General features: G+C 44.0%; 1 protein-coding gene across 1 annotated transcript in view; it reads right to left on the bottom strand.

Annotated features, from left to right (window-relative positions):
* LOC130378885 (transmembrane protein 41A-B-like) overlaps positions 1-25,143 on the bottom strand; it is a 90,829-nt gene that overhangs the window by 6,264 nt on the left and 59,422 nt on the right. The window contains exon 3 of the mRNA XM_056585490.1: positions 19,932-20,093. Coding sequence (XP_056441465.1) covers positions 19,932-20,093 — 162 coding nt within the window. The remainder of the gene's footprint in view (positions 1-19,931; positions 20,094-25,143) is intronic.

Here is a 25,143-nt window from a genome sequence, read left to right as displayed (position 1 = left end):
TTCTGTGGAATATAACCTCTAATGTAATTTTATGATGCCCGGCCCAGGCTCAGTTGTCAAATGGTGTGGGGCCGTTTGGTGTCTGAGTGCTGCAGAATGGGCAGCCATACGGTGGAGGGGTGGCTCACTGACCCACTGAGTTTAACCCTTCAAGGGCCCTGGTGCATCATTCTGATGCCCCCCCCCTACTGTCACCCAATAGAAATATATAAAAAGGATAAATAATCATATTCGAATTTGAAACAGTAGGCTGTGTTACTTGAACTTAAAACATTCAGTCGATTCATCGTCAACACATGAATAGGCAACCCGGTCTCACGAAAAGACGTGACACTGTCACGTTATTTAATCTATTGAAACGTGATCAGGATCACGTATTTTCAAATTTTTCGTGTTTACAAGCACAAATTTCAAACCCATGTATTTCAATTGGAAGTATTTGTCGTGTCACCAGCACGACTTCCAAACTAAGGTTCTGTGCGGGAGCGTTCTCCCTAATGTCCCTTAAGGAGCTCCGTACAGTACATTTATTGTTAAAAATTGTGAACAATATGACAGCTTTAGGCCACCCGTTTCTACTTTCACCTTTGATTCTGAGAAATTGTGACAATTCACGGATATAGGCTATTAAATGCAGGTGTGCTGCTCAGGCAAACCGCGAAAGAAAAAAGGGTAGCTGCTTAATCTGATCTTTTTAGAATTGTATGTCTTGATGTTTTGATCTAGCCATAGATCTATTGTCTTGTTTTTGGCTATGTGAATGGAAGTCCGCGTCGATGCCTCGCAAGTCCAGTGTCGCGAGCGGACGTGACATCTAGAAGTCATACCGTATAATAATGGGTTATCATTAATAATGATGCGAAGGGGTTGATTATAACTCTTGTTTATTGTTTATACCACAGTCTGGGGGAATACTTGTATTCTGATTGGCTGCAGGGTGTGTATTATCTCCTGATATAGGCCTACCAGACCCCTGCTAAGTAGTTCCAGTCAGTGTTTAGATTCTCTGCCCGAGCCCGAGCCCGACCCGACCCGACCCGCGGGCCGGGTCGGGTCGATATTTCCCATCACTATCCTCGGGCCGGGCCTTTGATCGAGCGTTTTTACTTTTATTTTATCATTATCATAAATTAGCCTAATCTGAGGAGAAATCTATGCCATAAAGAGAAATATTATGGGTCTTTATTACACGGGTCTTCTCAATGCCGTGGAACGCTCCGTTCACTTGCATGGGTCCGGGGATATCTCGGGATTGGTTTCTTTATTAATCGAATGGGAAATGCAATAGGCCTATTTTAGGACCGAATCACCATTGAACTTGTTTCTAATAACATTTCTAGCGAGAAATATACTTTTTACTTGCATAATCTTTAATCAGTGATTACGTATGATCTTTAGTTTTATAGTTATTAGGAAGATTTTATCGCTCGCTCACATGTTTCCATGACGTCAGGTTGCTAAGGACGCTGCTTTCGCTAAACTAGCACACACACACACACACACACACACACACACACACACACACACACACACACACACACACACACACACACACACACACACAATGCATTTCGCTGCAGATATTCCCTCAATTATTATTACTTTCAAAACGTTGGCCAAGGTGGAATATCCTTTTTATTTGGGCTGCTTCTAGGACATTTTGGGTGGATTTTGAACGGTATGTGGGCAGGACGTTTTTTGCAGGACCTGGCAACCCTGCGCTGTTGCCCGGGGTGCTGAAATGCTCCGGAACAGATCTGGATCCACTATGGCCAAAAGACTTGTATGCCCCCCCCCCCCACCTTAAATAAATTCTATGGCAGAATAAAGAATAAATTCATGCATTATCATTCAACTTGAACATGTGTTTTTACAGTATAGCATGGTGGAGGACTGACGTATGTTGCCCAACCCGGAAGTGAGCGTCGCCCTGGTTTCCCTTGACAAAAAGCCAATGGATTTTTCCTTTGGATTTTTGATTATTGCAGAAAAATTAGCATCTTTGAAGCACCTCCTCAAAAACTGAAAATAAATAAATAAATAAAAATATCTGTGCTCCAAAGAACGAAATGTAAACCAATGCATTCTGAATAATAATAATAATAATAATACATTTAATTTAGAGGCGCCTTTCAAGACACCCAAGGTCACTTTACAGAGCATATAGTCATCATTCAAAACTATGTAAAACAGACTAGGAATAAAAGAAAAACAGGTTAATCATGAAGAATAATAATAATTAATAACACTCAAAGACGCCTACAGTGAAGGGGGGACCTCACTAACCACCACCAATGAGTAGCACCCACTTGGGTGATGAATGGGAGTGTTTCTCCGATTTTTCCATGCTACACAGAACGAAATGTAAACCCATGCAAATAAAGACTTCATGTTCATAATCATTTAAATATCATTAATCTCCTGAGTGTGTCGAGTGGTATTCTATTTTTTTCAACGGGGCTGCATCCAGTCACTTGACCGTCATGGTTGCTATGGTGGTTGCTATCGACCGCCCCCTCTAATCCTTACATGGTTCTAAAAACCACGCGGTAAAGGAGCTGCGGTCCATTGTGTTGTTTTTGTCGTAAACTAGGGTCAGATGGTTAAAAAATAGACAAATATTCCAAGGTATCCTTAAAAGGCAGCTTGGATGTTTTTATTTTGTTCAGTTTAGACTTCTTCTATAACCTATTTTTGAAAGCAAAACACCAAGCTCATTGATTTAACGAGGCAGGGTTATTTGAAACAATTTATTGAATAAATATTTATGAGAGGTCATTCCTTCTCCTGAGTTTGCTTCCTATTTATGTCTAGTGTACACCCCTACTGTCAGCAAGCATCACCCCCCCCCCCCCCCCCCCCCTCCCCATATGGATTTGGAGAATTGCTGCCACGTCCCGGTGATGGAGGTATCATATATATGAAAGAGGGCATTCAATTATACTACAATGATCAATTAGGAGGCCGAAGCCCTAAAGGAAGTGATGCAATAGGTGACTGAGTCGACAACATTTAAGTAAGCCTTGGGGTCTCTTATATATCAAAGGGGGTCTCAAAGGACGCATATACGCTTCAACCTGTGGCTTACAGGAAATGACTCAGCAAGTGCTCCATCTTGTTGCACCCACCCAGCGGCTCGCTTGCAAGATTTTGGCCTGAAGTTCTTCCCAGACCTACACCGTAGCAATCCAACCGGCATATTGGAGAATCAGGCCTCTCTTTAATAATGACAAAAATTTATGAGAGGAATACATGTCGCGGAAGGCGACTAAAGGGGGGGAACAGTATATTAACTAAAAAGACTGCTTTTCCCCCCCCAGATCCCGAACAATAGACTCTGGCTAGAGCCGATATTCCCTGCCCCTAGGGGCACTGTGGGTTGGGGTGTACGTTGTGTTTTCAGTGTTTCCTGTACACAGAAGAAGAGACCAGGAAATAAAAGGGGCGAAAACATGGAGTTCAGCGCGCTCCTCAGCCCGAGGACACAAGGATTTATGCCTGGACGCCGACAACCCGGACCGCTCATCACTACCCGCTACCTCCGGAGGACTACGCGACCAGACTTCGCAAGCCAGGAAGGACCTTTCGACCCTACAACGCCTGCGAGTCCCGTCAGAAAGGGACGTACTCTAGCGTAAGCGTGAGTGAGTCGGATTCCGTAACGTCTGATCACCCTGACGCATCGTTTTGTCTGTTCTGTCTAGAGGATCTGGTGCAGGTCTTCTGGTCCGCTCCGGCCTCCGTGACCAGCGAGGGACGGCGCCGGCGGACGGATCTCCACTCTACATCCTAGAGCACTGTTTATTTGGTTTGCTTTGTTTTTCCAACTCGCCGTTTGAGGGACTGGTCTGGCGCGAGTTGGAACGAACGATTTTATACTCTTTTACTGTTTTGTCTGTTATAGGGATATTTTATCAACAAGTCTGTCTTCCTTGTATGGGATCCCTATAAACCAGGGGGTGGCTACGGCAGGCCATGGTGGATACCAGGCTGAATTGTTCAGCGAGCCCTTCCTTCTGTGTTCTTGAGGTTGGTCCCCCTCACGTGTGTTCAACGTGTGCTGTGTGTAGCGTTCAGCGTTCAGTGTTCGCAGTGTGTAGTGTGCAGTGTGTAGTGTGCAGTGTGTAGCGTTCAGCGTGTGCAGTGTGCAGAGTTCAACGTTTGCTGTGTCTATAGGCTTGCAGTGAGGGCAGGGTGTGCAACGTGTGCGGTGTCAAGGTTGGCTCATGAAGGTATGGTTACGGTTATCCAGAGTACCAGCCTACCCCCGGGCTTTCTAGGTAGATTTGACTTGCTTGTGCTCTTTGTTTTATGAAATTGTATTAATAAAGCATTTCTGTTAATAATTGATCCATCGACTGCTGTTGTGGTATTTGGGGGAATCCTTAGTTAGGGGTTTGCGCGACATACACATAAACTTTTGTTGTCTCATAAGCGGCGTGGTGTCGGCTGCTTTTGACCTTTTGACCCCAGACTTCTGAGGGAATAGCTGAATCAATTCATTAGTCAATCAGAAGTATGTAAATATCTTCCCGGTGTCGTAAGAGGGCGAACAAGGTGTCCTTCAACATCTACGCTTCCAGGCGATTGCAATGGTGCCACACATATATTCGAACATGTTTAATGGTAGTAATTAGCTGTCGAAATTGGAGGCCTTAATCAATAATGAGCAGCTATTGATTTACTTTCCGATAGAAATTTGTGACAAATGACATATTATTTAGCATCTACACGTTGAGCTGAGTCCAATGACACCAAGCATGATACTCTAGCAAATGTATTTTACATGGTGTATATGGTCTAGGACATGATCTCGGTGTGGCAAGAGGGCAAGCTTGATCTCATTGGACTCAGCTTAACGTGTAGATGCTAAATAACATGTAATTTGTCAAGAATCTCCATCGGGAATCAATCTATAGCTGGTCATTATTGATAAAGGCCACCAAATTCGACAGCTAATTACTACCCCGAAACATATTCAAATATGATCATGTGTGGCACTGTTGCAATCGCCTCGAAACGTAGATGTCAAAGGACACCTTGTTTTCCCCCTTACGCCTCCGGGAAGATATTTTCATACTTCTAATGGATTGATTCATATTTTAAGGTTCTCAGAATGAGACTTTAGGCGGCTGCAGCAGAAGTGTTCAGACGAAAGATGATATCAAGACATTTATAGAATATTCCGATTCACATTATGATTCTTCATCATAACTATCCGACCAAACATCCTTCACATTCACCGAGCGAAGATTATGAAAGTCCAGGCCCCCCTCCATCTCGTTGCACCTGCACCCAGCGGCTCGCTTGTATGATTTTGGCCTGAAGTTCTTCCCAGACCTACACCCTAGCCATCCAACATGCATATCTTAGAATCAGGCCTCTCTTTAATAGTGTCAAAAAGTTATGAGAGAATGCACATGAACTTTTTGTTACCTCATAAGCGGCGTGGTGCCGGCTCCTTTTGACCTTTTGACCCCAGACTTCAAAAACGTGGCCACAGGCCAGCTGTGTCTACACACCTTAAGCCACAAATGTACACATCCATCCCACAAAAAATGGGGACTAGAAACTAACCTCTGTCTTATGTACATTTACTGTACTGTTGGAGGTCACGCCCCTTTTCCGGCCTTTTCGAGATAGCTAGGGATACTGAAATGTTTACACACATTTCCCGGGGCCCAGAGAACGACATATCCGAGATTTGGAATTGTAGCCCTAAAGGTACGGCCACACCAACCGCGTTGCTTGCGTTAGGGGCGTTGAAAATCGGCATTTTTGCATAGGGAACCATTGGTCTAGGCGCGGTACACGCGTTGAAGCGTTGAAGCGTTGCGTTGGGGGCGTTAGGCGCGGCAGTTGCACGTAATTACGCACGTAAACGCAGTAACGCGCCCAACGCACCAACGCCCGGAGTTCAGAAAATTGAACTTTCAACGCTCCAACGCGTCACGCTTAGCCGCGGTAGCCAATCAGCGTGGAGCTTGACCCGACATCACTGGCAGAGAGTAGTGAGCTTGCACAGAAGCATACGGCCGACATCTTTCTTTATTCTGGGTGGAAATAGTAACGTAGTTACGCCATTAAATGCGTTTATGGAAACATTTCTAGCGAGAAATTAGCATTTTACTTTCATAATGTTCGCTCGGTGAATGTGAAGGATGTTTGGTTTGATAGTTATGACGAAGAGGGAACGCTCCGTTCACTTGCATGGACATGGACTCATCTAGCTGCGTTGGCGCGTTGACGCGTTGGAAGCGTTGAACCACCACACACTGGTCAAGCGTCAGGTTAGGCGCGTTACTCGCGTTATCCAACGCGAGTAATGCGGTTGGTGTGGCCGCACCATTAGAGAATTTTTTTTTTCCCAAATGGACTGTCATTTGGACAAAGCCCCTCAGAAGTGTTGCCTGCAAGACCTTATGGTCCAGAATGTGGTGGAAAAACAGTTTTTGAGATAGGAAGGTCGTATCGCCCTGAAATTTGAATACCTTATTCTAGGGCCTAACTGGGACCCCCGCACCGAAACTTGGCCCGGTCGGACCCGGAGGGCCCTTCCTGCCCGAAACTTGGCCCAGTCGGAACCCGAGTGCAGGAAGGGGGGGCCTGGACTTTCATAATCTTCGCTCAGTGAATGTGAAGGATGTTTGGTCGGATAGTTATGACGAAGAATCATAATGTGAATCGGAATATTCTATAAATGTCTTGATATCATCTTTCGTCTCAACACTGCTGCAGCCGCCTAAAGTCTCACTCCGAGAACCTTAAAATATGAATCAATCCATTAGAAGTATGAAAATATCTTCCCGGAGGCGTAAGATGTCCTTTGACATCTACGTTTCGAGGCGATTGCAACAGTGTCACACATGATCATATTTGAATATGTTTCGGGGTAGTAATTAGCTGTCGATTTTGGGGGCCTTTATCAATAATGACCAGCTATAGATTTGCTTCCCGATGGAGATTCTTGACAAATTACATGTTATTTAGCATCTACACGTTAAGCTGAGTCCAATGAGATCAAGCTTGCCCTCTTGCCACACCGAGATCATGTCCTAGACCATATGTACCATGTAAAATACATTTGCTAGAGTGTCATGCTTGGGGTCATTGGACTCAGCTCAACGTGTAGATGCTAAATAATATGTCATTTGTCACAAATTTCTATCGGAAAGTAAATCAATAGCTACTCATTATTGATTAAGGCCTCCAATTTCGACAGCTAATTACTACCATTAAACATGTTCGAATATGCTCATGTGTGGCACCATTGCAATCGCCTGGAAGCGTAGATGTTGAAGGACACCTTGTTCGCCCTCTTACGACACCGGGAAGATATTTACATACTTCTGATTGACTAATGAATTGATTCAGCTATTCCCTCAGAAGTCTGGGGTCAAAAGGTCAAAAGCAGCCGACACCACGCCGCTTATGAGACAACAAAAGTTTATGTGTATTCCTCTCATAACTTTTTGTCATTATTAAAGAGAGGCCTGATTCTCCGATATGCAGGTTGGATGGCTACGGTGTAGGTCTGGGAAGAACTTCAGGCCAAAATCTTGCAAGCGAGCCGCTGGGTGGGTGCAACAAGATGGAGCACTTGCTGAGTAATTTCCTGTAAGCCACAGGTTGAAGCGTATATGCGTCCTTTGAGACCCCCTTTGATATATAAGAGACCCCAAGGCTTACTTAAATGTTGTCGACTCAGTCACCTATTGCATCACTTCCTTTAGGGCTTCGGCCTCCTAATTGATCATTGTAGTATAATTGAATGCCCTCTTTCATATATATGATACCTCCACCACCGGGACGTGGCAGCAATTCTCCAAATCCATATGGGGAGGGGGGGGGGGGGGGGGGGTGATGCTTGCTGACAGTAGGGGTGTACACTAGACATAAATAGGAAGCAAACTCAGGAGAAGGAATGACCTCTCATAAATATTTATTCAATAAATTGTTTCAAATAACCCTGCCTCGTTAAATCAATGAGCTTGGTGTTTTGCTTTCAAAAATAGGTTATAGAAGAAGTCTAAACTGAACAAAATAAAAACATCCAAGCTGCCTTTTAAGGATACCTTGGAATATTTGTCTATTTTTTAACCATCTGACCCTAGTTTACGACAAAAACAACACAATGGACCGCAGCTCCTTTACCGCGTGGTTTTTAGAACCATGTAAGGATTAGAGGGGGCGGTCGATAGCAACCACCATAGCAACCATGACGGTCAAGTGACTGGATGCAGCCCCGTTGAAAAAAATAGAATACCAATCGACACACTCAGGAGATTAATGATATTTAAATGATTATGAACATGAAGTCTTTATTTGCATGGGTTTACATTTCGTTCTGTGTAGCATGGAAAAATCGGAGAAACACTCCCATTCATCACCCAAGTGGGTGCTACTCATTGGTGGTGGTTAGTGAGGTCCCCCCTTCACTGTAGGCGTCTTTGAGTGTTATTAATTATTATTCTTCTTCATGATTAACCTGTTTTTCTTTTATTCCTAGTCTGTTTTACATAGTTTTGAATGATGACTATATGCTCTGTAAAGTGACCTTGGGTGTCTTGAAAGGCGCCTCTAAATTAAATGTATTATTATTATTATTATTATTCAGAATGCATTGGTTTACATTTCGTTCTTTGGAGCACAGATATTTTTATTTATTTATTTATTTTCAGTTTTTGAGGAGGTGCTTCAAAGATGCTAATTTTTCTGCAATAATCCAAAATCCAAAGGAAAAACCCGTTGGCTTTTTGTCAAGGGAAACCAGGGCGACGCTCACTTCCGGGTTGGGCAACATACGTCAGTCCTCCACCATGCTATACTGTAAAAACACATGTTCAAGTTGAATGATAATGCATGAATTTATTCTTTATTCTGCCATAGAATTTATTTAAGGTGGGGGGGGGGGGGGGCATACAAGTCTTTTGGCCATAGTGGATCCAGATCTGTTCCGGAGCATTTCAGCACCCCGGGCAACAGCGCAGGGTTGCCAGGTCCTGCAAAAAACGTCCCGCCCACATACCGTTCAAAATCCACCCAAAATGTCCTAGAAGCAGCCCAAATAAAAAGGATATTCCACCTTGGCCAACGTTTTGAAAGTAATAATAATTGAGGGAATATCTGCAGCGAAATGCATTGTGTGTGTGTGTGTGTGTGTGTGTGTGTGTGTGTGTGTGTGTGTGTGTGTGTGTGTGTGTGTGTGTGTGTGTGTGTGTGTGTGTGTGTGTGTGCTAGTTTAGCGAAAGCAGCGTCCTTAGCAACCTGACGTCATTGAAACATGCGAGCGAGCCGATAAAATCTTCCTAATAACTATAAAACTAAAGATCATACGTAATCACTGACTAAAGATTATGCGGTAACCCTTCCTTTTACAGTCCCCTAATTACTAGGTATTTACCCGGTACATGCATGGTAAATTATAGTGTATTACTGGGTAATTACCACTGGTAATAAGAAGGTAAAAACAGAGGTAGTTACCCGGTAAATACATGGTAAATCATAGTGTATTACTGGGTAATTACCACTGGTAATAAGAAGGTAAATACAGAGGTAGTTACCCGGTAAATACATGGTAAATCATAGTGTATTACTGGGTAATTACCACTCGTAATAAGAAGGTAAATACAGAGGAATTATCCGGTAAATTATAGTGTATTACTGTGTAATTACCACTGGTAATAAGAAGGTAAATACAGAGGAATTACAGCTGATGTACCAAGTAAAACCTCCACTATTACCCATCAACTCAACTAAGTAGCGTGTAGTTGTAACTGTTTTAGATTGGTAATAACTCCGATATTGTGTACTTCCTAGGAAATTAGGCAACCAATTCTTAGAAAAACCTATTATCCAAGGTTTATGCTGGTAACAGCCCAAATTTAATGATGTACTATCTAGAAATTAGCATAGTACTTTCCAATAAAATACTTTATCTTAGTTATTATTCATAGCTACACCCATTTAGAAAGGGTTTATTCAATTTACCACTATGGAATTACTTACCTGGTAACAACCTCTGCAGGAAGTTTTCCTCTAGTGTCATGGTACATCTTCTTAAATACTGGGTACGAAGCCGTTTGTTTCCATGGTATTACCAGGTTCTTACCATATCATTTATAATAGATACATTCCATTGTCCATGCAGTCAACACAAACTTGTACCATGTACGTTCTGCGACGTTACCAAGTAAAACACGACAATTTACCCAGTAATTAAGCTGAAACTGTACTGTAAAAGGAAGCCTCGTTTGTTTCCATGGTATTACCAGGTTCTTACCATATAATTTGTAATACATTATTCCCTTTTCCATGCAGTCAACACAAACTTGAACCATGTACGTTCTGCGACGTTACCAAGTAAAACACACCAATTTACCCAGTAATTAAGCTGAAACTGTACTGTAAAAGGAAGCCTTGTTTGTTTCCATGGTATTACCAGGTTCTTACCATATAATTTGTAATACATAATTCCCTTTTCCATGCAGTCAACACAAACTTGTACCATGTACGTTCTGCGACGTTACCAAGTAAAACACGACAATTTACCCAGTAATTAAGCTGAAACTGTACTGTAAAAGGAAGCCTTGTTTGTTTCCATGGTATTACCAGGTTCTTACCATATTATTTGTAATACATTATTCCCTTTTCCATGCAGTCAACACAAACTTGTACCATGTACGTTCTGCGACGTTACCAAGGAAAAACACACCAATTTACCCAGTAATTAAGCTGAAACTGTACTGTAAAAGGAAGCCTCGTTTGTTTCCATGGTATTACCAGGTTCTTACCATATAATTTGTAATACATTATTCCCTTTTCCATGCAGTCAACACAAACTTGTACCATGTACGTTCTGCGACGTTACCAAGTTAAACACGACAATTTACCCAGTAATTAAGCTGAAACTGTACTGTAAAAGGAAGCCTCGTTTGTTTCCATGGTATTACCAGGCTCTTACCATATAAGTTGTAACTGGTTATTCCCTTTTCCATGCAATCAACACAAACCATATATGTTCTGCAACATCGTTCACCAGTAGTTAAGCACTTTAATTGTTATTATAAAACCCCAAACCACTGTTGATGAAAGACATATTAAAATTAAACAAAATCAAGGGCTTATCTTTCAAACAAATGCATATCTCACAAACAGGCACTGAACACTGAAGAAATAGGCCAAAAAAAAGAGCCGTCCACATCAACTCAATTTAGATGTTACTGATGGTGTTTTCATAAAACACATGACAGTGTTATGGCAAGTGACCACAAGGAAGACTGCTTCAACCTCTACAATTTGAATAAGTGGTGAATGCCATGCAGCAGTCTGCCTATGGGAGCATCTTTGTGGTCATTCGCAAACCCATGAGTCCACTCGATGAATGAGAGATGACTCTTTAGTGTCTTCTCTGTGAGGTATCCCTGCAGTCTCCAGATCTGGGATTTGAAGGCTGACCAAGACCTGACCAGGTACCTCCAAATCTCCCCTTCAAGAATCAGAAGACAAGAAAATAAACATTAGGACTGTCAATTAATGAACATTTCTAGAACATGTAGAACTCAAAGATTATTTTGTTTATCAGTTAAGAAAGGATGCTGGTCCTCTGGCCATTGTGTTTGGTCATATTGAAAAGAGAAAAAGGCATAGCCATAAATACAGTTAATAGGACGGGAGGGAACCGTCTCCTGGAACCGTCACCTTATCGTGGTGGAGAGGTTTGCGTGTCCCTGTGAACCTGAGAGCTGTGTTGTCTGGAGCCTTGTGCTCCTGGTAGGGTCTCTCATGGCAGAGTGGTCTCAGGTGAGGGGCCAGACTAAGAATGGTTCAAAAAACTCCAATGAAGAACAAAAAAAGAGGAGATGTGACCCGGCCCGGAGGAAGCCCGGGGCCCCCTTCTGGAGCTAGGCCCAGACGGAGGGCTCGATGGCGAGCGCCTGGTGGCCGGGTTTGCCACGGAGCCCGGTCGGGCACAGCCCGAACAAACTACGTGGCACCCCCCCTCTCTTCATCCCATGGGCCCACCACCTGTGGGAAGACCCGTTGGGGTCGGGTGCGCAGCCACATGGGTGGCAGCGAAGGTCAGGGGTCTCGACGGACCAGACCCGGGCGGCAGAAGCTGGCTCTGGGGACGTGGAACGTCACCTCGCTGTGGGGAAAGGAACCGGAGCTTGTGAGGGAGGTGGAGCGCTATCAGTTAGATCTGGTGGGGCTTACCTCCACGCACAGTCTCAGCTCTGGTACCGTACTCCTGGATAAGGGTTGGACTCTATTCTTCTCCGGAGTTGCCGAGGGCGTGAGGCGCCGGGCGGGTGTGGGGATACTCATAAATCCCCGGCTGAGCGCCGCGGTGTTGGAGTTTACCCCGGTAGACGAGAGGGTCGCCTCCCTGCGCCTAAGGGTTGTAGGGGGGAAAACTCTGACTGTTGTTTGTGCGTATGCACCAAACAGCAGCTCAGAGTACTCGGCCTTCTTGGAGACCCTGAATGGAGTCCTGTATGGGGCTCCAGTAGGGGACTCCGTAGTTCTGCTGGGAGACTTCAACGCCCACGTGGGCAACGATGGAGACACCTGGAGAGGCGTGGTGGGGAGGAACGGCCTCCCTGATCTAAACCCGAGCGGTCGTTTGTTATTGGACTTCTGTGCTAGTCATGGATTATCCATAACAAACACCATGTTCGAACATAAGGGTGCTCATAAGTGTACCTGGTACCAGAGTACCCTAGGCCGAAGATCGATGATCGATTTCGTGATCGTGTCATCTGATCTGAGGCCGCATGTTTTGGACACTCGGGTAAAGAGAGGGGCGGAACTGTCAACCGACCACCATCTGGTTGTGAGTTGGATCAGGGAATGGGGGAAATTTCCGGATAGACCTGGTAAGCCCAAACGAGTAGTGCGGGTGAACTGGGAACGTCTGGAGGAGGCCCCCGTCCTAGGTATCTTCAACTCACACCTCCGGCGGAGCTTTTCTGGCATTCCTGTGGAGGTTGGGGGCATTGAGCCGGAGTGGTCGGTGTTCAAAGCCTCCATTGCTGAAGCTGCGGTGGCTAGCTGTGGCCTCAGGGTCTTAGGCTCCTCAAGGGGCGGTAACCCTCGGACACCGTGGTGGACACCGGTGGTCAGGGAAGCCGTCCGACTGAAGAAGGAGGCCTTCCGGGATATGATATCCTGGAGGACTCCTGACTCGGTTGCAGGGTACCGACAGGCTCGAAGGGCTGCAGCGGCTGCCGTGTCGGAGGCTAAGCAGCGGGTGTGGGAGAAGTTCGGAGAGGCCATGGAGAAGGACTTTCGGTCGGCACCAAAGTGTTTCTGGAAGACTATCCGGCACCTCAGGAGGGGGAAACGGGGAACCATCCAAGCTGTGTACAGTAAGGATGGGACTCTGTTGACCTCAACTGAGGAGGTCGTCGGACGTTGGAAGGAACACTTTGAGGAACTCCTGAATCCGAATAACACGCCCTCTATGTTGGAGGCAGAGCTCGAGGTTGATGGTGTTTCGTCGTCAATTTCCCTGGTGGAGGTCACTGAGGTAGTCAAACATCTCCGCAGTGGCAAAGCCCCAGGGATTGATGAGATCCAGCCAGAAATGCTAAAGGCTCTGGGTGTTGAGGGGCTGTCATGGTTGACACGCCTATTCAATATCGCGTGGGAGTCGGGTACAGTGCCAAAGGAGTGGCAAACCGGGGTGGTGGTTCCCCTGTTCAAAAAGGGGGACCAGAGAGTGTGTGCCAATTACCGGGGTATCACACTTCTCAGCCTCCCTGGTAAAGTCTACTCCAAGGTGCTGGAAAGGAGGGTTCGGCCGATCGTCGAACCTCAGATTGAAGAGGAACAATGCGGTTTTCGCCCCGGACGTGGAACTACGGACCAGCTCTTCACTCTCGCAAGGATCCTGGAGGGGGCCTGGGAGTATGCCCATCCGGTCTACATGTGTTTTGTGGATCTGGAGAAGGCGTATGACCGGGTCCCCCGGGAGAAACTGTGGGAGGTGCTGCGGGAGTATGGGGTAAGGGGGTCTATCCTCAGGGCCATCCAATCTTTGTACTCCCAAAGCGAGAGCTGTGTTCGTGTTCTCGGCAGCCAGTCAGTTTCGTTCTCAGTGGGTGCTGGTCTCCGCCAGGGCTGCGCCTTGTCACCAATCCTGTTTGTGATATACATGGACAGGATATCGAGGCGTAGTCGTGGTGGGGAGGGGTTGCAGTTCGGTGGTCTGAGGATCTCGTCACTGCTTTTTGCAGATGATGTGGTCCTCATTGGATCATCGGCCTGTGACCTTCAGCACTCACTGGATCGGCTGGCGGCCGAGTGTGAAGCGGCTGGGATGAGGATCAGCACCGCTAAATCTGAGGCCATGACTCTTAGCAGGAAACCGGTGGATTGCTTACTCCGGGTAGGAAATGAGTCCTTAGCCCAAGTGAAGGAGTTCAAGTACCTCGGGGTCTTGTTCGCGAGTGAGGGTACTATGGAGCGTGAGATTGGCCGGAGAATCGGAGCAGCGGGGGCGGTATTGCGTTCGCTTTACCGCACCGTTGTAACGAAAAGAGAGCTGAGCCGCAAGGCAAAGCTCTCGATCTACCGGTCGATCTTCGTTCCTATCCTCACCTATGGTCATGAGGGCTGGGTGATGACCGAAAGGACGAGATCGCGGGTACAAGCGGCCGAGATGAGTTTTCTCAGAAGGGTGGCTGGCGTCTCCCTTAGGGATAGGGTGAGAAGCTCAGCCATCCGTGAGGAACTCGGATTAGAGCCGCTGCTCCTTTACTTAGAAAGGAGTCAGCTGAGGTGGTTCGGGCATCTGGTAAGGATGCCCACTGGGCGCCTTCCTTGGGAGGTGTTTCAGGCACGTCCAGTGGGGAGGAGACCTCGGGGAAGACCCAGGACTAGGTGGAGAGATTATATCTCAACACTGGCCTGGGAACGCCTCGGGATCCCCCCGTCAGAGCTGGTCAATGTGGCCCGGGAAAGGGAAGTCTGGGGCCCCCTGCTTGAGCTGCTCCCCCCGCGACCCGACCCCGGATAAGCGGATGACGATGAGGATGAGGAGGAGGACGGGAGGGGACAGGCCGTTAGCTCCGGTTAGTCCTTTAGCATCGAGCTAGCGGAGCTTGTCATTCAAATAACTCGGACATGTTGTTTAAAACCTATAGCACCCAATTTATTAAAATATCCGGATTTAATCGGGCTCTCTCCCATAAGTACAGTTAATAGGACGGGAAGAGACAGGCTCTGTTAGTCCCGGTTAGCGCGATGCTAAAGAGCAGCTCTACCGGAGCATGCCACCTCAACAGGTGCAAGTTAGCCTCCGGTTTGATATTCGCCGGATATTCGGTTTACCACCCAATCGGATTCATCAACATAAGTGCAATACATTACGGGCTTAGTATGTTGAGGACGGTTTAGGACACCGTATCGCGAAAAATCACAAACACATGTTGTCGCCATCAATGTCTGTGCAACAACGTCATTTACGTTCTGGCTGCTACCTGTTTTAGGGACCGTCAACAAATTACACTCACCGACTGTTGGCAGAGACGTTACCATGGAATTGTTTCAGGAAATGAATCACACAAATATATTGCAATATAGTTAATCATAATGCAGTTAATAGTTTAATATTCGACAAAAATCGACCAAACTATATTTGAAATTATTAATTGCATCCCGTTTAACAATAATGCCATATATTAGCAAAGTTACCTGCAGTAAGTAGCAGCCCACCATTGGCAACTACTACTACAATCAGGTGACAAAATGTATTTTTTGGTGATTTTTATGTTATTTTATATGATTTATTTCCAGAAACAATTCCATGGTAACGTCTCTGCCACCAGTCGGTGAGTGTAACTTGTTGACGGTCCCTAAAACAGGTAGCAGCCAGAGAACGTAAATGACGTAGTTGCACAGACATCGATGGCGACAACATGTGTATTGTGATTTTTCGCGATACGGTGTCCTAAACCTTCCTCAACATACTAAGCCCGTAATGTATTGCACTTATGTTGATGAATCCGATTGGGTGGTAAACCGAGTATCCGGTGAATATCAAACCGGAGGCTAACTTGCACCTGTTGAGGTGGCATGCTCCGGTAGAGCTGCTCTTTAGCATCGCGCTAACCGGGGCTAACAGAGCCTGTCTCTTCCCGTCCTATTAACTGTACTTATGGGAGAGAGCCCGATTAAATCCGGATATTTTAATAAATTGGGTGCTATAGGTTTTAAACAACATGTCCGAGTTATTTGAATGACAGAAGCTCCGCTAGCTCGATGCTAAAGGGCTAACCGGAGCTAACTGTCCCCTCCCGTCCTATTAACTGTATTTATGGCTATGCCTTTTTCTCTTTTCAATATGACCAAACACAATGGCCAGAGGACCAGCATCCTTTCTTAACTGATAAACAAAATAATCCTTGACTTCTACATGTTCTAGAAATGTTCATTAATTGACAGTCCTAATGTTTATTTTCTTGTCTTCTGATTCTTGAAGGGGAGATTTGGAGGTACCTGGTCAGGTCTTGGTCAGCCTTCAAATCCCAGATGTGGAGACTGCAGTGATACCTCACAGAGAAGACACTAAAGAGTCATCTCTCATTCATCGAGTGGACTCATTGGTTTGCGAATGACCACGAAGATGCTCCCATCGGCAGATTGCTGCATGGCATTCACCACTTATTCAAATTGTAGAGGTTGAAGCAGTCTTCCTTATGTTCACTTGCCATAACACTGTCATGTGTTTTATGAAAACACCATCAGTAACATTTAAATTGAGTTGATGTGGACGGCTCTTTTGTTTGTCCGATTTCTTCAGTGTTCAGTGCCTGTTTGTGAGATATGTATTGTTTGAAAGATAAGCCTTTGATTTTGTTTAATTTTAATATGTCTTTCATCAACAGTGGTTTGGGGTTTTATAACAACAATTAAAGTGCTTAACTACTGGTGAACGATGTTGCAGAACATATATGGTTTGTGTTGATTGCATGGAAAAGGGAATAACCAGTTACAACTTGTATGGGAAGAGCCTGGTAATACCATGGAAACAAACGAGGCTTCCTTTTACAGTACAGTTTCAGCTTAATTACTGGGTAAATTGTCGTGTTTTACTTGGTAACGTCGCAGAACGTACATGGTACAAGTTTGTGTTGACTGCATGGAAAAGGGAATAATGTATTACAAATTATATGGTAAGAACCTGGTAATACCATGGAAACAAACGAGGCTCCCTTTTACAGTACAGTTTCAGCTTAATTACTGGGTAAATGTCGTGTTTTACTTGGTAACGTCGCAGAACGTACATGGTACAAGTTTGTGTTGACTGCATGGAAAAGGGAATAATGTATTACAAATTATATGGTAAGAACCTGGTAATACCATGGAAACAAACGAGGCTTCCTTTTACAGTACAGTTTCAGCTTAATTACTGGGTAAATTGTCATGTTTTACTTGGTAACGTCGTAGAACGTACATGGTACAAGTTTGTGTAGACTGCATGGAAAAGGGAATAATGTATTACAAAATATATGGTAAGAACCTGGTAATACCATGGAAACAAACGAGGCTTCCTTTTACAGTACAGTTTCAGCTTACTTACTGGGTAAATTGTCGTGTTTTACTTGGTAACGTCGCAGAACGTACATGGTACAAGTTTGTGTTGACTGCATGGAAAAGGGAATAATGTATTACAAATTATATGGTAAGAACCTGGTAATACCATGGAAACAAACAAGGCTTCCTTTTACAGTACAGTTTCAGCTTAATTACTGGGTAAATTGTCGTGTTTTACTTGGTAACGTCGCAGAACGTACATGGTACAAGTTTGTGTTGACTGCATGGAAAAGGGAATAATGTATTACAAATTATATGGTAAGAACCTGGTAATACCATGGAAACAAACGAGGCTTCCTTTTACAGTACAGTTTCAGCTTACTTACTGGGTAAATTGTCGTGTTTTACTTGGTAACGTCGCAGAACGTACATGGTACAAGTTTGTGTTGACTGCATGGACAATGGAATGTATCTATTATAAATGATATGGTAAGAACCTGGTAATACCATGGAAACAAACGGCTTTGTACCCAGTATTTAAGAAGATGTACCATGACACTAGAGGAAAACTTCCTGCAGAGGTTGTTACCAGGTAAGTAATTCCATAGTGGTAAACTGAATAAACCCTTTCTAAATGGGTGTAGCTATGAATAATAACTAAGAAAAAGTATTTTATTGGAAAGTACTATGCTAATTTCTAGATACATCATTAAATGTGGGCTGTTACCAACATAAACCTTGGATAATAGGTGTTTCTAAGAATTGGTTGCCTAATTTCCTAGAAAGTACACAATATCGGAGTTATTACCAACCTAAAACAGTTACAACTACACGCTACTTAGTTGAGTTGATGGGTAATAGTGGAGGTTTTACTTGGTACATCAGCTGTAATTCCTCTGTATTTACCTTCTTATTACCAGTGGTAATTACACAGTAATACACTATAATTTACCGGATAATTCCTCTGTATTTACCTTCTTATTACGAGTGGTAATTACCCAGTAATACACTATGATTTACCGGGTAACTACCTCTGTATTTACCTTCTTATTACCAGTGGTAATTACCCAGTAATACACTACGATTTACCATGTATTTACCGGGTAACTACCTCTGTATTTACCTTCTTATTACCAGTGGTAATTACCCAGTAATACACTATAATTTACCATGTATGTACCGGGTAAATACCTAGTAATTAGGGGACTGTAAAAGGAAGGGTTACCGATTATGCAAGTAAAAAGTATATTTCTCGCTAGAAATGTTATTAGAAACAAGTTCAACGGTGATTCGGTCCTAAAATAGGCCTATTGCATTTCCCATTCGATTAATAAAGAAACCAATCCCGAGATATCCCCGGACCCATGCAAGTGAACGGAGCGTTCCACGGCATTGAGAAGACCCGTGTAATAAAGACCCATAATATTTCTGTTTATGGCATAGATTTCTCCTCAGATTAGGCTAATTTATGATAATGATAAAATAAAGTAAAAACGCTCGATCAAAGGCCCGGCCCGAGGATAGTGATGGGAAATATCGACCCGACCCGGCCTCGGGCAGAGAATCTAAACACTGACTGGAACTACTTAGCAGGGGTCTGGTAGGCCTATATCAGGAGATAATACACACCCTGCAGCCAATCAGAATACGAGTATTCCCCCAGACTGTGGTATAAACAATAAACAAGAGTTATAATCAACCCCTACGCATCAATATTAATGATAACCCATTATTATACGGTATGACTTCTAGATGTCACGTCCGCTCGCGACACTGGACTTTCGAGGCATCGACGCGGACTTCCATTCACATAGCCAAAAACAAGACAATAGATCTATGGCTAGATCAAAACATCAAGACATACAATTCTAAAAAGATCAGATTAAGCAGCTACCCTTTTTTCTTTCGCGGTTTGCCTGGGCAGCGCACCTGCATTTAATAGCCTATATCCGTGAATTGTCACAATTTCTCAGAATCAAAGGTGAAAGTAGAAACGGGTGGCCTAAAGCTGTCATATTGTTCACAATTTTTAACAATAAATGTACTGTACGGAGCTCCTTAAGGGACATTAGGGAGAATGCTCCCGCACAGAACCTTAGTTTGGAAGTCGTGCTGGTGACACGACAAATACTTCCAATTGAAATACATGGGTTTGAAATTTGTGCTTGTAAACACGAAAATTTTGAAAATACGTGATCCTGATCACGTTTCAATAGATTAAATAACGTGACAGTGTCACGTCTTTTCGTGAGACCGGGTTGGAATAGGATCAGATGTGAGGAAACTTGGGAAATAGCTGTAAACAGCTTTACTTCAAGTACAGAAATGTATAAATAGACGTTTTTAGTGTGCGATGGCCACCCTGAATGGGCACCAGAAAGTGTTTATACCTTTCTCTGCAGCAAGGCCACTTTGTCAGGGAAGAGGCGGATGACATGCTCCTTCCCGAAAGCGGAGGAGAGCAGGTAGCAGAAGGTGGAGCCCGAGGTGGTCAGGAGGCAGGCCAGGGCCAGACCCTCCCAGGTCCCAAACAGAGCCCCGGCCAGCATGTTCTGTATCACCAGCACAGGACACACATGTGTTTACAATGTATGATCATGTAGCATCTGGCAGCAGCCCTTAGAGACTCAAAAGAAAGACAACAATCAAAGAATACTATCTAAATTCGAGCAGTGACATTGTTTTAGTTATAGCACTGCGCAAAAGTATTTTGAAAACAACCACTGGACAGGGTGGACAGAACAGGGCCCAGTTTCCCGATAACGATGGATCTTCGCTCGTACGATCATTCTCCCGATGGATCTTTTGAACCATCGTTAATTTCTTTGGAGCGTTTCCCGAAACTCCTCTTAACATGAACGCGCATTCGCTGCACTCACGACGTTCGTAGGATTGCACCTGTCCACTGGCATGGTGCTGAAAAGGGCTATACGCAGGGGGAGACGCAGGAATGTCGCAGGAAAATAGGGTTAAAAAGGGTTAAAATATCTATCCATCAAGGCCGACCGCAGAGTAGCCTACGAAAAGAATAGATTGCAATAATATGAATGCTAAAGATTAGGGGTGTGAATCTTTGGCTTCAGACGATTCGATTAGATTAACGATTCAGTAGTTGGCGATTCGATTCAAGGACAATTTTTTTTTTTGGGAACGATTCTATATCCGTGAAATAAACATGCAATAATGTGTTGGAGCGTCTTGAACTAGGTGGAAAATCACTCAGGAGCCGACGAGAAGTTTGGAAAAAGATGGGATCTTTTATTTTCCCAATTTAAGGCCCATAAGGCAATAAAAATAAAACGAAAATCAACAAAAATAAAAATACTTTTCACTAAACAAACTGAATGGGCTTGAGAGTCACAAAAACATCAATTCGAAATTAAGCCTACTGGACCTTTATATTATTGCTAGATTTTGGCGTAGCCAAAATATACAAAAACTGCAATAAACATAATTACAAAAACTCGGGGTCACTTCCGGTTTACCCGGAAGTTATGACGTTAATTTAAACCCCGTTGACGCGGCACACATTCCCTCTAATACAAAGTCTAGACGAGACGCTGATAAGACGAACATTTACGCTGTGTTAACATGTAACTTTTAAACTAAATAAACAAACCTGGAATTTGACAACGACATACTTGTTTGAATGGTTATTGCAACAGAACAGGTGACGTTAATGGTAAATGGTATTAATCAGAACGTTGTAATGATGGTACTTGCAAGATTGTATTAAACTGCCGTAGCAAGCATGATAAATGACATGGTTGATAAATGATTTTAAAACAGTAGGAAGGTAACGGAATACATAGTCAAACAAGACAAACACACACAGGCAACATTGACGGAAGCTATGCGCCCCGTCACACACCCCTTGTCAATTTTACCATTATTCTTTGCGAAGCCAAAATGCTTCCACACTTTGGATTTCAAGTTTGCTGGTGCATTAACAATCTCGCTGCCGCTCTCTGCCATGTTTGAAATGCACCAGTAGAGGGTGAGGGAGAAAAAAAACTCTCGTGGGACTTCCTTGCAAGCTGACTAGCTGATGACAGAGTTACGGATTACCGAGCTGCACTTCACAAAATAAACGTGTAAACTAAGTCTTAAAACATTAATCATAATCGATTCATACGATTTAAAGCATTTATATCAATTATTGGTGAAGCCAAAGCGATTCATTCTATTTATTTATTTGAGCAGATCGATTTAGTTGAATCGGTAGGACTGACAATCGATTCATCGATGCATCGCATGAATCGTTACACCCCTACTAAAGATATAAAACCCCAATTGATTAGGCCTAGGCCGACATGTATATAAATCCTAATCCTGAACGCACTGTGCATACATTTATTCATGGCATTTCAGAGCTTGGTCTAGATCAGGGGTGGCCAACCAGTCAGAGACTAAGAGCCACATTTTTTACTGTGTTACTGCAAAGAGCCACATCATACACACGGTTACACATGAACATTAGGGATGGGCCGATAGTCGATTCTATCGACTATCGACGATAGATGGATTCCATCGTCGATCGTCTCAAGTAGCCGATAAAAAGGCGATAATTATATTTTAATAATTAATTTTTATTTTATAATTTTTTATTATTATTTTTTTTAAAGCGCTGTGGTAGCTATTTTTTCAACTTAAAAAGCCCTGCAAATTGTAATTGAAATTAACTGGCACCGGTGGAAAACATACTATGTAGCGCTGACCTGCCGTATTCACTCACTGCTGCGAGAGGAGAGGGGAGGGGCTCGAAACCTACCGGTCTGCTCGCACGGCGAAATGACATCACACCCCGCTGCACCATTTCCGGGTCACAGCTGTGGTACATGAGCTGTGTTCGAAATCGTTCCCTATTCACTCACTCACTATTCACACTTTCGCAAATGCAGCCATCATCGCTTCTTTTACATCTATTCCACGGGTTCGTTCCTTCAATGGCACAATGTCAAGGAGTTCTTCTCTGATATGACACTCACTTGATACCGACCGTGCAAATATTGCCAACTGTGGCTTGTCCTGAATGTCGCAAGACTCGTCCAATGCAACACTAAAATATTTGCATTCTTGAAGATCGGAGTGCAACTGCGATTCAATAGCCGTGTTAATGTCCGATATTCTGCGTTCAACAGTGTGGCGGGACAGTTGGACGTCTGACACCATTAGTTTTAGTTTGTCGTTTTCAGGGGACAAGATTTTAACAACGTCACTGAGACATTTTTTTACAAACTCCCCTTCATTGTATGGCTTTTTAGTTCGTGCAATGTTCCAAGCCAGTTGATAAGATGCCAGCGTTAGGGTCTCTGAGTGTGTCGTAGATTTTTGGAACATCTGTGTCTGCTTTTCTGCCTGCCTTTTCAAAGCGATTAACTTGTGCTTGCGAAGTTCAGTCCCTTTCCGAAATTCCTGGTCGAAGTTAGCATGGAGTGAGCTGAAGTGGCGCTGAAGATTTGAAGCCTTGAATTGCGCTAATGACACCTGGCATATAAGGCAGAATGGCTTCCCATTACGTTCAACAAAAAAATATAAACTCTCCCACTCTGTCAAAAACGTCCTGTGTTCCTCTTCATATTTTCTTTTTGCTGTGCTTTTTTTACCTGCCATTTTTGGAGCGTAGCCTACTTGACGCAAATTGTTTACTCATGGGAAGGAGCTGCGTCACGTTAAAATTGTACCGGGGGCGAAAATTGTACCGGCCTACGTCATCAATTGTTGACAATTTGACAACTAATTTGATTGGGTTGTCCGTTGCCGGGCAGGTTTCAAAAAACATTCGGCTCATCTTTCCAAAGACGAAATAACATAAAACAGATAACGGATCGCTAGATAACACTTGTTTTTACTTTATATTTGTATTGTATTGAATTGTTTAATCAAATTTAGTTAGTAAACTGAGTGTTTAAAGCACGTTTCAAAAACCATTCGCGCTTATATTGCCGAAGACCAAATAACATATTACAGATAACGGATCGCTAGATAACACTTGTTTTTACTTTATATTTGTATTGTATTGAATTGTTTAATCGAATTTAGCTAGTAAACTGAGTGTTTAAAGCAGGTTTCAAAAACCTGTCTTGTCACGCTCAATGAAGGAGTGCAATGAACGAGCATGAAAGTTTGCGAATGTTCAAGAACCTTCCTACGTCATTCGACGCGATCGCCCGTTGACAGGCAACAAACGATCGCGTCGTCTGTTGCCAGGCAGGTTTGGAATTTGTCAACAACTGATGACGTAGGCCGGTACAATTTTCGCCACCGGTACAATTTTAACGTGACAGCTCCTCCAAGCTGAGCAGGCCATTTTATGTTGCATCAACACCAAACGTTTGTGAACGTTATTTTGCGTCATCAATTAAAACGTTTGCGAACATGCACACACATACAAAAAAAAAAAGAAAAAATATATATATATATATATATATATATATATATATGTATATATTTAACACAAAATTTGATGTGAACTGAAGAGCCGCACCGTACCGGCCTTGCGCTGAATTTTGACGGGGGGGGGGGGGATATAGGACGTAAATATGGGCTATTATGACACGGCTCTTCTCAGATGCCGTGGAAAGCTCCGTTGCATGGGCCCTTCACAACAACGCCAGCTTCTTCGGTTGCTGAGCGACGTCAACGTCTTTGGCTAACTATTTCTCTGCTGATTGACACTACGTATGGTAAGTTGGTATCAAATAAATTGTTGAAAAAACCACCTTGTGAAGTTATTTTTTCGTTTGGCAAGTAGCCGCTCATTATCGAAAATAAGCCCCTTCAGGTCGAAGCACCTCCGTTTCGCGCACGCCCGGCGATTTCACCTTATCTCAAGTTTCCTGTGTAAAACCGAGGGGGTCAAATCCCCCATTCGACACGGCGCGGGGGTTTCTTGTTTCACTGGGGAAGGCGGGGCTGTGCACGGAGTCTCTGGCCTCTTTAGAATAATTTGTATTATTGCATACTCCCGAATGTTTTCATTTTTTATGACTGAAGACACCCACATGCAATAATGAGTTCACTCTATAGTAGGCTAACGATGCTCTTAGCGTCCTACGAGTACCCTGGAGCACTTGTTAGCTACGAGCGTTTTCACGACGTTCGTTACCAACGATTCTTTCGGGAAACGGTGTGAAAACTGTACGATGCTCGTACGACGCACTTCACGATCCACTTAGGCTAACGATGCTTTCGGACGAATCACAAATGCAAGGTTACTTCATTATACTTCTTTGTATTATAATTTCTTACTTATACCTATATAAGTATATACCTATATATTTATGCATGTATATGCAGTACATATGTATGTATGACTGTATGTATGTAGGCCTACATACGTACTGTGGCAACCCCACGCCATTGGCCAGGGGCCAGCCACTGCAGCACCCGCCCCGTGGACGGGTGGTGGAAGGAAGATACCTCCCCTTCCACCCAGCTGCGCTAGAGGGAACATCAACCGGGCCCAGGGAATCAAGAACATTGGGGGCACCTGGGGGACCAGGAGAGAGGAGCTTTAAGGGCTGGGGACGGGGGAGACAGGGAGAGGGCTGACCAGGAAGAGACGTGCTGTTGAACCGACGTGCTTTAACCAAACGTTTT

Source organism: Gadus chalcogrammus, unplaced genomic scaffold (genome assembly GCF_026213295.1).
Source record: "Gadus chalcogrammus isolate NIFS_2021 unplaced genomic scaffold, NIFS_Gcha_1.0 GACHA111, whole genome shotgun sequence".
NCBI classification, from domain to species: domain Eukaryota; kingdom Metazoa; phylum Chordata; class Actinopteri; order Gadiformes; family Gadidae; genus Gadus; species Gadus chalcogrammus.
Note: the sequence above shows the minus strand (reverse complement) of the source record. Positions and strands in the feature narration are given on the sequence as shown.